Source organism: Solea senegalensis, linkage group LG19 (genome assembly GCF_019176455.1).
Source record: "Solea senegalensis isolate Sse05_10M linkage group LG19, IFAPA_SoseM_1, whole genome shotgun sequence".
Classification (NCBI taxonomy): domain Eukaryota; kingdom Metazoa; phylum Chordata; class Actinopteri; order Pleuronectiformes; family Soleidae; genus Solea; species Solea senegalensis.
Genome location: NC_058038.1, coordinates 19,272,942 through 19,287,009, shown reverse-complemented (window position 1 = coordinate 19,287,009; position 14,068 = coordinate 19,272,942). Strand labels below are relative to the sequence as shown.

The 14,068-nt window shown below is 41.0% G+C and overlaps 1 protein-coding gene across 3 annotated transcripts in view; it reads left to right on the top strand.

Annotated features, from left to right (window-relative positions):
• Positions 1-1,535: 1,535 nt before the first annotated feature.
• Positions 1,536-14,068, top strand: part of LOC122785051 (vesicle-fusing ATPase) — a 36,132-nt gene continuing 23,599 nt past the window's right edge. The window contains exon 1 of one of the 3 annotated variants that reach the window (XM_044050645.1): positions 1,536-1,621. In XM_044050645.1, the coding sequence (XP_043906580.1) occupies positions 1,610-1,621 (12 nt within the window). In that variant the 5' untranslated portion in view covers positions 1,536-1,609. The remainder of the gene's footprint in view (positions 1,622-14,068) is intronic. The other 2 variants (XM_044050643.1, XM_044050644.1) reach the window with 2 other exon arrangements.

The following is a 14,068-nucleotide window of genomic DNA, read 5'->3' as shown; positions in this document are numbered from 1 at the left end:
TTTACATGGATTCTGTGTAAACTAAAGTGACCACACTGCATCGTTCACTGTGAGGTTGTGTGATTGTAACATTGGAGATGTGGTCATTTTTGTCATGTCACAGAATACTGTCATGTTCCCATAGTGAGACCTGATTGTCACTGACACAACAATAAGCCACAACATGAAATAGATAGATAGATAGATAGATAGATAGATAGATAGATAGATAGATAGATAGATAGATAGATAGATAGATAGATAGATAGATAGATCGATAGATAGATATTTGACAGATTAATTGATTATGAAAATGTTTTATTTTTATATATTAGACAGCTAAGAATTGATTAATGCACTCATTCACTGCACTGTTTTTTTCTTACAGTTCTGCATCTTGATAATTGAACAACAGTCTGAAGGGTCCAGGAGATGGATGACTCTGTTGCTGTCCGTGGTGCTGAATCACCCTGCAGGCACTGCTGCTTTTTAATGGAGCTTTTGCTCAGCAGCTCTTTTGATATAGTTTCACAGGAACAGCACAGGTGTTCACACTGATCACATTGATGGAGGAAGAGAAATGGAACTCAGACATCATTATATTTCATTAGTTACACTTGATTTTTAAAATGGCTGCTGTACAAAAAGGCCATTGCTTCTCTAGTCATTAGTAGTTTCCCCTATACATGATACACTTCCCCATGTGTTGTTACTGTTCTGTTGTTGCTTCAGATGTTACATTCAGGTAAATACAAGTGGGATGATCTCAGCAGTATGTCGTCATCATCATCAGTGCAGTCATCCTCAGCCCTAGAATATGAATAAGAAGAAAAAAGAAAAGTGCTGAGTCACATAAAAACCAGGTGCTCATCAACAATAAGAGCAATAGTCTAATCAATCATTCAGTCATTCAAGGGGGTATGTGTGTAAAATATGTACAAGTCCTGTAATCCCAATTCAAAATAGAGTCAAACATTGGTTGATTAAGTTTCAACCAATGTTTGGTTTCCTTCAACATTTATCTAGTATTTCATTATAATGAGATAATTATCAATATCGCCTCATTTCAATCAGCATTGTGTGAACTCTTGGTTGTTTGAACAGACATTTCGTTATAATCCAAAATTACACAGGAGAAAGGCTCTAGTCATTAGAAAATAAAGGCATCAAAGGCACTGAAGTAGACAAATATATTATACTGGTTGAAGGTCAGTACAGGGAATTTTGATCTTATCAATTGAATCGTGGTGTGGGAATTTGTTTTACTTTAGTTATTGGGATTATGCAGATAATCGCATTAACAGGCACATTAATAACCAACTGAACCTGGTTTGATTGCGTGAACACGTGCCACATTTTAACCGTCGACACTTCTGTCACAGTCTTATATGTGTGTGTGTGTGTGCGTGTTTTAGCCCACTCTTGTCAATCCCCCCCACGTGAGAAGGTTTGTCACGGCAGAGGAGGAACGATCCTATCGCGCGCACGCTCGCGCTGCCGTCAGCCAATGAGCGCGCGGGGCAGTGCGGCTTATAAAGGGCCATCTGCTGCTGAGCCTCTCCGCTCACTGTACTCTCTCTGTATGCATTAGAGACCCGAGCTGCATCCCTGATCTACCGCAACCGTGAAGATGGCGGCCCGGGTAAGACGCACAAATACACACATTTACGCACATCCATGCGCTTCTTTTCTCCTCTGTAACAACAACATTGTTGAGCCGCGGCTCCACACACGGGAGGTGAAACATGAGCAGGACGCAAAATGTCCGTCGAGCCTTCAGATTATAGTCTTACTGCATTTTTTTTTTTTGGCTCTTGAATGTCACCGTGACTGTGGTCAGTGGTCAGTGTTTATTCCACATGCGGCTGCACAGATATACAAGTCTGACATGTGTCACAGGGAATCATTTCCGCCACGGTGTTGTACCTTCAGCCCGTGAACCGCTGCCTCTTCACGGAGAGGGTGGCTGTGATCCTGGGCTCTGTTTGTCCTTGAGCATACGCAGTTGCGTAAAAACAGAAAAAAAGAAAAAAGACATAGAGCGGTCACTTGGAGGCTTTTATGCGACCTGTGCATCTGGAATCACAGGGTGGATGTTTTTGGTTTTTTTTTTTCCATAATATGAACTGCACTTACAAAAACACGTCAGCAGGAGAGACTCGAACCTGCTGTGTGTGCATTAAAGGTCTGTTTGTGGACCACTCACAACTGTTCAGTCAAAATAAGTCTAAAATGATATCACAACATGCCATCATTACATCACAGAAATCATTTCCGTTACAATATTGCATCGAATTTCTAAATCAAAGGGTCAATAAATAATACGTAAATGTACTGTGATGCAAAATGAGTCTTTAAATAAAAGAAACAGACAGAAATAACTCATTCTAGCTTGATATTAGGTGGAGTGCACATGAAATCAGTTGTGGTCCACGGATTGTGGGTTTGAGACCTCTGTGCTAGAACTAGAGCCTTGTTGTGTGGTGGTTTGAGTGTTGAGTTAATATCTAATTCATAATAGCCAGTCAGTCGTATTTGCTGCTGCAGTTCAAATGTGTAAAAGTTCAAATTGGACCCTTACAAACCCATTTTATGTCAAAATATACAGTCTAAAGCTACATCAGACCATTTGATGTGATTACTGTGTGGTCCAGCAGGGGGGCACTGCGTTCCCAGCTTGGCCTTAGCTCCCTCTCATCAGAAAATAAGAAGTGTTTCAGATTCTACAATAAATCTGCAGACTCACCTGTTAGCTTAGCTGTTAGCGCCACCTCATGTGACTATAAACATCTGTTTGTGTGTGTGTGTTTGCACAAACCAGGTTATATTCAAAAGTGACTTTTACATCCATAGAAACGTTGTACTCTAAGTATCTTATGTGAGGCTGAACAATATGGGCAAACTTGTGACGTATATAATAATGTGGGGCCACGCGATTGGTGTAGTGGTTTCTGCATAGAGTTTGTATGTTCTCCACGTGTGTGCGTGGGTTTTCTCCAGGTTTCTCCAACTTCCTCCCACAGTCCCAAAAACATGCAATATGGAGATGAGGTAAATTGGACACTCTAAATTAAATGGTAGGTGTGAGTGTGAGTGTTCAGTGGTTGTTTTGTCTCTGTGTCCCTGTGATGCACTGGCGATCTGTCCAGGGGTGTGACTCCGTCTGTCAGCGAACCTCATGCGGAGGATAAAGCGATAGAAGATGGATGGATATTATAATGTGATTTGTGGTATTAATGTTTAAGTCCAGCAAAAAAAAGAGCTTTGTAACATGAGGTGCCACAAAAAATGTGAATTACTATACTTCAGTGCAAGGATGAGAACAAAAAGATAAGTATGTTCTACTTTTTCATTATTATTGGCATAGAACAATCAAAAACAGCCCTTGTTGCCCTCGTCTCATGCTGTTAATCACACATTCACACTGGATGAATTCTCTGCTCTGATTATTGCGAAGCTACATCATGTTCGCTGTCAGGTGCAGTATATGATGGAGCCAGTATAGAAGTCCTGAGGCTGTGCTTAAACATAATGTGTTGCTTACACTCTTGCCAGTGGGCGTGGCTGATGCTTAGTACTGGAGGCAGCTAACAGAAGTTAGTGGAGCCGCGTCCTCTCACGGCTGCCTATGTAGCAAGAGTTGCTAATATTGCTAAAGGGCTTTGTCTTTAGCATTAAGACTCTTCAATGCAAAGGCATGAGTTGACACAAATGACTCTAAGGCTGTGACAAATCCTGCAAAGATGCGGAATCCACATTGTTTCCTGTTGAAAACTTGAGCAAAAAACCTTGTGATGCAAAAATGTGCTTTGACTGTGACCGTGTGGTTTTACCCGCCTTACCTGCTTGCTTGGGGTGCAGATAGACAAACGTATGACTAAAGAGCGTGCCGCTCAGTCTAATGCCATGTTACACGACAGGAAGAGGGTGAACCAAAGTCAATTGCACTTGAGTGGGAACCTTTGATGTAGATCAGTGGTTTTCAAACCTTTTTATGTCAAGTAGCACCTGAGAAAATATTGAGCTCTTGAAGAAACACCATTATCACCAACAACGAACAAAATCAGCGACACAGATTTATTTATTCCCACTAAGATAATTTACTATCATCATCCTCCTCTTCCTCACATATACTTCACACACTGGTATAGTGACATCGGATTAAGATGGCGCGAGAGATGATCCAATCACATAACCTGGTTTATACAGTTGAACAGTATTTCTGATTATCTCCAAGTACCACCAAAGGAAACTTGCGTATCACTGGTGGTACACGCACCACAGTTTGAGAACCATGGCTCTCGTGTGCTCAGTAATATTCCTGCAGATTGCTTATTCATAACTTCATACCAGAGCAGGTAACAGACCTCATTCACAGCCTTTGCTTTGTACTTGCAGGCTAAATTTAGAGAAGAAGCTCGTGCAGAAATGACACCAATGGGTTAATATTATGCAATTAAGCTGATGCTTTTATCCAAAGAGCCTTGAGCTGCTCGTGTATAGATTTTTCCTTTGTTTTGTCAATGCAAATGTATCAGACCTTTCAGAGAAAACACTCACTGTGTCAACTATTTTTTCCCTAGTTGTGGCTGTTTTTTTTTTTGTTGTTTTTTTTTTTAGCTTTGATGGAAAAGTAAATCCAGCAGAACATATTTCAGGCTGTCGGGAGTTGACCCATTTGTTTTTCTACTGCAGAACCCGGACATGCAGCTACAACAGCAACATTTAGTCAGCAGTCAGACCGCCGCTGAGTCTTAACAATGCGAACACGAGATGATTTGTTGATGTGGCAAAAACGTCCTGGGGAGCCCAGTCAATACTGCATCGAACGACAACAGGGAACGGTTTTAGCTCTTGAAGTAATTCATTAAATAAAACCCTTCTAATGCTGTCATATCAAGAGGAAGCCTTCAGGTCGGCAACAGTAAGGTAGCGACAGATCATGTGGACGACAGGCTGTGTAGTGTGGACTGAGAGGGACAACAAATATGATCATTCTCTGCCTCACTTGGCAACTGTGAGAATCTCCTATACATTTTAAAGCTATAGAGACTGAAACAGTGTTGCTCACAATCCTTAGTTACTGTTGTTTCAACAAGCAGATTCTCACGTCCGTCACATGTGTTTGAATGTAGTGAAACAAAGACTGTGCGTATTATCACGTTAGAAGACAAAGAAAATTCAGCGTCTTCACCAGATGAAAACAGGAGGCTCCCGCTCTCACCAAGCAACACACGTCATCATTAAAGCCTGACCTGATTCCTAATATTGAAATTGCAAATGTGATTCAACTGCTGTCAAGCCCAAAGACATGTCGATGTGAAGGCCTGTTCTTGGGGACATTAAGCATTTTAATAATCCTCCTTTTTCTTAGCTCACTAGTTTTGATGGTTCATATTTTTTGCAGAATAATGCAGCAGCCCTTGATGATGTGTTCAGTGCAGTGTAAGTGCCTCAGTCACATTATCTGCTCCACTCTGTCGTCACCAAATTTGGGGTGTTTTCAGTAGCATTTACTGTGTATATTTTGAGATTGACACTGTGTTGTCAGTGTAATCATGCAGTAGACACCAAAGTACACAGCCGTCTTTGCAGTAGAGAACTGACTCTTCAAGAGTGTGTCACTTGTTGGTACAACGTGATAAACGCCTGTCTGAGAAGCATCTTTCAAATCAAGTGGTCAGACAAGATCAGCAATTTTGAGCTGTGGGACAGAGCAGGAAAAAGGCCCAGTCGGAAGCCTCAAGACCCTCAGGAGGAAGCGCTCCCGGATAGGACGCACACTTGGGGAACCATCATCCAGCATTTATACACCAGGCTGTAACCTGGAATCCACAGGGCAGCCGAAAGAGAGGAAGGCCTAAAAACAGCTGGAGAAGGGACACGCAAGAGGAGATGAGGACTATAAGCAACAACTGGCATGACCTACAGTAAGAAAGAAGGCCCAGCGATGGAGAAATATCATCTGTGTCCTATGAGCCGACAGGGGCAAATGGCCTAAATGATAAAATTAAAAATGTACAACGTGAACTGGATAGAAGTAGAAGTGCGGGACTGATGGCCTTTTCACTCCAGCAGGGCTCCGTGTTAGTTCCTGAATCGGTCCGACGTGTTTAACCCGGACAAAATTGGTTCAGAACATGAAAAGTTGGTTCTAAAGCTGGAACCAAAAATAGTGCTTCTTCCTCGCAGACTGGACGAACACAAAGTAACGTCCTCCCACTCCCTGGTTCCTCTTAAACTGGTGTGAACGCGGGCTGGTTTCGCCAGAAAGAACCATGGTTCTGAGGCTCCAGAAAGGCACCAGAACCAGAACCGTGTCTGTCTGAAAGCACTATGAGAGACCCAACTACAGTGAGAAGTCTATCTGCCAATTCAGCACCACGGACAGCACCATAGATTCATTCCTTCATTCAAGCCTCAAAACCTACTCACAAACCTATACATAAATATCCATTTTCTACCACTTTATCCTCCACAGGAGGGCGTCGGGCCAATCTGTGCCAATCTGTGCCAATCTCAGCTGGTAGGCGGGGTCACACACTGGACAGATCACCAGTCCATCACAGTCGGGACACATATAGAGACAAACGACCATTCACTCTCACTCTCGCACTCACACATACGGTCAATTTAGAGTGACCCGTGTCTTCTTGCTGCAAAGGCAGAGTGTGCTAACCACTACCCATACATGAATATTTATGTTAAAATTGATAATATGTCCTTTCTATATTTTATGAGATGCATTTTTAATGTTTTTCACAGTAGATGGAAATTAAAATCACAACTGTGGGACTGGTTAATGTTAAAGTTAGTCTAAGTCAGGGAAATGACCTGCAGATACATGCAAAACCTGAACTGGTGCCGCATGAGGAGGCCCATCTATATATATATATACTGCATAATCAATTCAGGTCATTGATGGAAGAGATGCAGCTGCTCTACATTTATACTTGGACGTCAAACATCTGCTGGGTTAGTCTCAGAATGTGAGCTCAGGCTGGACTCGGCATCATGAAAGAGAGAGGATTTTAATAATGCATAAGTGTGTGTGTGTGTGTGTGTGTGTGTGTGTGTAACCTCTCAGGCGATGTCCTCTGGTCCCACCAGAACCTGGACTGATCATGTGACTGCTAAAGCCCTAAAACAGGGGGTCTCATGAGAAACTGAAACCCAGAAACTGGTTAAGGTTAGGGCTAAGATGTGAACTGTGCTTAGGTTAAAGGTCAGGGTTAGTTAAGGCTTTGTTTTGGCTGCACAAACTAAGAGATGTGATGGTGCATTCTTCCTCTCCGTCATCTAGCTTGAATCACTGGTGTGTCACATCCACCCAACCCCCAAACCCTCCTGGCTCCAGCAGGAGACTCTCTCACACACACACACACACACACACACACACAAACACCCCCACTGCAAGGACAATGTAAGGACAACTGTGTTGATCCTGACTAAGGATGGGCATTTCAAGCAAAAAGAAAAATGCTTGTTGAATATTTAAAATGCGTCATTAAGCACAGGATGTTAAGAGAGGTGATGTCATGTGACCAGAATGTGAACGAGGTTTGCACAGGATTGATTCTATTTGAATTTTGTTCAAGGACTATATCTTTTTCAAGTGTCATGAGAGAGGAGTAGTATTCAGCCAAACCTAGTGTCCATCTATTAGATTATTTGTTGTTTTTTAACAGATTTTCACAAAACACTGTGGTGGGATGAGATCTGAGGTGTAATCAGGAGTTAGAGTAGCTATGAGACTTGATTTGAATTCAGGAAAGCTGTTGGGCCTTTGGTCTCCACTGTGTTTTTATTTATTGACTGATTTGTTTATCTGTGCGGAGGCTGGTGGTCGTAATTAAATGTGAATAATTACTTTGTGAAAGTGTCCAGGACACGCGGCCACCAGTCGATGTCCTTCATTGAAAGCTCTGATGGTTCAGGCTCATGCATGCGATCAGCGCGGCCATCCTTAACAGAGTCCTCTCCTCAGAAGTCTGATCAGTATTGATCTGCAGTACTAAGGCTAAATACTTAACCGGCCTCAGAATCCCCACAGGGATTGTCTGTGTTGCACTCATTCTCTCGCTGATGGAAACGCAAACCACACTTTTGTTCCTCCTCAGAGCAGAGAGTCAGTTTATGGTCAGGGAAGAGTAAAACGACGGGTCAGTGAGACGTTTGGAAAAACTCCGGCTTGAACTAATGACCTGTTGTCCACTGGGCAGACTCACCATCCATCTGGTCCAAATGAAGCTGCAAACCTGGGGATTGTCTTGATCATGATCAGATTGGAGCCAATACAGGCTTTTTTAAGTGATTGGGAGTTGGCACGAACTTTTAATCCAGTTACACGTTGTGCCGTTGAAGTGCCTTCTGTTATCTACTTAATTAATAGTGAGCGAGTTCGTCACGTAGCTCAGCTCAGACTGTAGTATTTATTTCATATCACCTGTGTTTCATAGAATTGGTCACATTTTCATTTGTTTTTGTTTTTTTTGTATTCTTGACATCAGGTGTTTTTTGTTTTCTGCTTTTCCATGTTTCCTGTTTTATTTTGTAGTTTTTTTCCCCTTGTATGTACCCAGTTAAGTTTCACTTCCTGTCCTGTCTTCCCTCCTGATTGCCCCGCCCCTCATGTGATTCACCTGTGTCTTATTCATTTATTAGTTTCACCTGCGGTTTTTGTTGGTTTCGCGTGTTCTTGGTCGCGCTCGCCATGTCTCGTGGTATTTTCCCGTTTGTGTTTTACTTCCCCCTCCTGCTTTCATTCTTTTGTTTTATGAAGCACTGTTTGTAACTTTTGTTACTCGACAGTGTTGCTGTTCTTTCTCTACAAACTAAAGTCAGGATTGTTTTTATTTTACTGACAGTGAGTTTTGTTTTTTAAAGGCCAACAATGAACAGATTTGGACTCAGTATCAGTAGATACTAAGATAATATAAGATTAGTCCTTTATTAGTCCTGCAGTGGGGAAATTTACATTGTCATATCAGCAAAGACAGTAAAGATAAAGATAATAAATAATAAAAGTACACGATATAAATATATTTACAATAATACTATAAAAAAAATCACATTTAAGAAGCTGAAACAACCAGAAATCTTGTTTCAATCATAAAAAAAGCTTCAAATCAATTATCAGAATAGTTGACGATTAATTTAGTAATCGATTAATCGAGTAATTGCTCTAAATTCCTCTATTGACCAAATCATACTTTATATTATTTATTCTGTGTATTCTCAATAGTGAGAATGTGATTATTCTTTGGTAATGTGGACAAAACACTCTAATGTCCGTGTTCGCTGTCATTATATTCTCACCTCAAACCACTGAAGTTAGGTGTGTTATCTGTTGTTCAGATTAAAGATGTAGATTACAAAATATAAATATTATTTAGGATTAGTCAGCAGCTGAAGCATCAAACTCAGTTTGACCTCTGACAGTCGCTTCCATGTGTAAATCAGAATCCTTTTCACACCCGTCAACATTAGCTCCATCTCCCACCAGCACTGTCAGCGCCTGCACTGATGAAGGAGTCGGCCGATCTGATTGTGCTGAAATCAGTGAGAGGAGCATGAGGGGGGGCAAAAAGAGACAGACCGTAAAGAAAAGTGACTAAAAATATGCCTACTTGTGTGATGAAATGACTGCGAGGGCTACAGAAGATGGCAGCGCTCCTGATTTCCCCTCCTAATGAAATGAGCCGGTTGTTTCCCTCTTAATTTCCCTGCAGTGAAATTCTTCGCCCACACCGAGTTTAGGATGTAGCAGACTGCGTTGTCGACAGCAGAGGCGGTGAAACTACCTCTGCTGCATTTTGGCAAACACTCCCCTCCCTCCTCTACCTCTCTTTTTTCTTTTTCTTTTTTATCTGCGATCAATCAACCTCCCTGAACCTGCAGCCTGTTTTACATACAGCAGCAACACCTCCATTTTCTGCAGCCTTTGTCTCAATTATTATCCTTTTTTTGTGCTTAAGATAAGGTTCAGTTTAAATTTGACTGTTTTAGTAAAGGATAATCCAGATGAATTTATTCACTGAGAAACAAACATGAATATCAAACCTGAAGCGCTCCGTCACGCCTTCAGACGACTGTGTGTCACGACCGCCTCTTGTCAGGGTGTAGCAGCAGCAGCAGCAGCAGCTTCTTTTGTTTCGTGTTTGAACGTGATTGTGAGCTCTACCTATACATGGAAACCTGATACGTGTGTGTGTGTGATGTCTGTATACATACAGATTGTTTGTTGTGTGTGTGTGTGTGTGTGTGTGTGTGTGAGTAATAGATAATCTGTGGCTGTGTCAAAGTGGGGCCTTCCTTTTGAGCTGTAGCTATTTTTAGAGAACCTCCTTATCTTTCTGCTGTGGGGTAAACAACCCACACACACACACGCGCGCGCGCGCGCTCACGCCCATTAAAGCCCACAATGGGAAATATAATTTACATAGATCGTACACGCCTACTGTACACACTGTGTAGTTTAGGGTCTTTGAGATAAGAGTGCACTGTGTACGTCTTCCTGGGTTAATATTGAGTTAATAGCAGTTAAACCTTTAACCCCTAAGCCTCAACATGTCTGTCTGGACTTTTTTCTTTTTGCTTATTTTAACCATAAAAGGGCCTGAATTTGCCCATTTTTCCAAAATAACTTTCAATACCTGGCAGTTATTTACAACTTCCTGCGTGTTAAAATAGTGTTTTTAAGAAGTTTTATTTAAAAAATTTTGTCTCAATGTCCAAAAACAGGCCAAAAAATGGGAACTACTGTATGACCCGGCGTTTTTCCACAAATACGCTGATTCGACAGCGGGTGGTCTGCGATACACTCGGTGTTAAAGGGTTAATCCTCCATATTGTTGTCACATGAGTTTCTTAAAATAGATTATTTGTCTTGTCAGCACTAATTTAATTTAATGTGTGGTCCATTTCTGGGTCCCACTCACTGATATATGGAAAAAGTCACATTAAAAAACTGGTCCAGCTGGTCAGGTCCAAGCTCTTTCACTTCCCACAGATGGTGTCGTTTAAAAAGTTTTATTTTTCCATTTTCCTTCTGTTCTCTGCAACTCTTTTGCGTGCGTGTCTCAGGAGACAAAACATGAACTGTTTAAGCTTCTTTCTCTCGTACTAAGCTGAGTGATTTGTGCATGTAAACATTTGAATGAGTCTGTGACCAAACATTTCTGCAGTCCATCACCTCTCAGCAGCCTCAGACATCGTAGATTTTTAATCTACATTTTTGCTGCAGATTATACATTTGTTCACTTGAAAGTCTTTGTGGTCATTTGTCACGAGTGTGTAGTGTCTGCATGTCCGGCTTGAACTGAGACAGGCCAAGAAATTACTTAGTGTGATTTATTTAGATGGCAAATCAAGCTGGCTCTTGTATGAGACTTATTAATCTGATAAAGTGTGTGTGTGTGTGTGTGTGTGTGTGTGTGTGTGTGTGTTTCGGTTGCAGAGCACGAGCTGCAGTGGGAACCTTCGAAGTTGACTTGAGTGTTTCCGTTTTTATTTTACTGACGCAGTAATCATTTGAAAAGGTTTCAAACTTTGACTGCAGTTATTTAGTTTGACATTGACTTTCTTTCATGAATGTTTCTGTGGAAAACAAATAGACAGACGTTAAACTCAGTTAGCACATTCTAAGAATCCTCTACTTCATAACAAATAACAGTTGCTAATATTTTCAAAGACAGTGGCAGATCGGTGTGTGTAAAAAGATGTTTTACTAATGCTAAATAACATTTCATAGGCTTCTTACTGTAAAGAGTTCAGCAACAGTTCATTAAAAAAACATTATGCATCTTAAATATTCATCCACAAAATCTATGAGAGAGGGATGGAGAGAGCAAACATTGGCTGAATTTCCCAGTTTCTCTTCCCATGCAGGAGAAAAGTATCTATCCAGTATCTATGTTTTTACTCATCTCCATGACAGACTTCTATACTTCTATAACTATACTAACTAACTAAAGAAAAGGGTCTACTTTACGTTACTACTAAAAATGCTAAATAACTAACTTTTGAGAAGCATTTTTCTTTTTAAAAAAGCCTGAATATGTGACCTATAACTATATTCTAATAATATATTAACACAGCAATTCACCACTGAGAGTTAACATCTGATGCAACATAGTCATTTTATATCTCAACATAATCATTTTCTATTGTCAGGTCCCTGTTGTATCTTAAAAGGCCAAAAACTAAAACATTTAGCTGGAAAATGCATTCGAAAAAAGAACTGTGGAGTCCCAGAGGTGGCCGAGAATCCTCTGCGAGACATTATTCAGTAAAAAACCTTCACCTCTGATTCAGTAGCAGCTTCATGACTTATCGATTGCCACCCTGTAGACATCTGACGGGATAAAACCCCACGAGACACGGCGGGATGAATAATTTAATGGGATGCCTGGAATAAGAGAGAAATATGTAGAGATGCAGGGAGTGACCGTGTTGTCACTGACCTGCCTCTGCCTGCCTCCGCAGTGTCACAAAGAGAGGAAGCACTTTCACAGTAATAGATTGAAGAGGTAGATATTAATTAATGATAATTAGTCAGTTAAAAAATAACCCAAAAAAGACCTTTTTACTAACGTGGAGGAGGAATTGGATTCAAGCATTTGAACCAGCGATGAGCCACCAGAGCAGTTTTGCTGATGATAATGGTGTTTGTGGAAATGATCGCACTAACTGATTTAGATGAGGGCGACGTTCTCAAGAGGCCCAGCGATAATTCCCCCGCCCACAACAGATTTGGAGCTCTGCTTCAACTAAAAGAATCAAAGTTAATTGAGAGATGATGTTTTCACAGTAACTGATAACTCGAGAGGAAAGTGGGAAAAAAAAACGAACACACACACACACGCGTTAACTAACGACTCATTCAGATGCAGCAAATCCTCAGCCAACAGCAATTTAGAGGAAATCCTGTGGTGACAAAAGACTGTGGCTCAATATCCACGTTAATTAAACACACTGTTTCAGTCTTTTATTGTGTGTGGAGCGCAGGTGCAAAACCACAACCAACAGGTGGATAGCTGCTGTGTCTTCAGGTAAATCATTGTCGAAATCATTTTATTAAGGAGCTACAGGGGAGTTAGTGGATTTATAATGGCCGATAGATTGAGGTATGAAAATTATCATTATAGTACTAACAGGAGTTTTTGTTTAAAATGGTAACATTAATTAAGAAAAACAAACAAATGTATTTCTAAACCTCCCTAATCTAATGACTATCCGTTTTGAATCCATTACCACTAGGTGGCAGCAGCAGCAAGCACTGTTTAAGTGGACTGCAGTCTGAAAGTTACAAGGTTCACTGAATGCACCTCTAAGCTCATCACGCTGTGGACTCTGCATTAATCACACCAGTTCTCATGGATCCAGCATTAATCTGCATTTAAGTCTTTAAAACCGTTCTTTAACCAGTTGTTTTTGTTATCAGTCATAGGGAGAAAAGTCACTTGTACTCGAGTTCTCAGCTAAAGTGGCCCTTAAATGAGCAAATATAACCACTGAGCCATCATTTCTGCTGTGGTGATGTGCACCTCCACATGACAGATGAAGGCAGAGCAGCCAATAGGTTGTAAAATGTCCCATTGGAGCAGATTAATGGGCGAAACCATTCATCTGTCAAACTCTAGTATCAATCTTAATATATGTTGTGTTTCCATATGAACTAAAATGTGTCTTTTCAACCAATGCCAGTACATTTTGTACTTCTGCAGTGCTGTAATAAAGAAACACAGCTGTAGTTGTTGTGTATTCCTCTTTAGTTTCTCGAGCTGTCACAGGAAGCTCGGAGCTTTCCTGAGGCAAATGTAGGCGCTGCGGTTCTACCCGGTAACAAGAGCGGGAAGGCAAACTTGTACAAGACAATGGATGTTAATAACTTGATCATGTGTTTCTTCTGACAGCGTTTCTCTCACTGTGATGTTTTGTCAGTTTGAGCATGCCGGCTAATCTGAGCCTAACAGTAGACGTAACATGAAACAACAGCAGGACTTGTACTGGAATGAAGAACTGCCCTTTCAATAGCAAAAGGAGAATAAAGTATCAATCAAATATCAATGATTGACTGAATAATTGA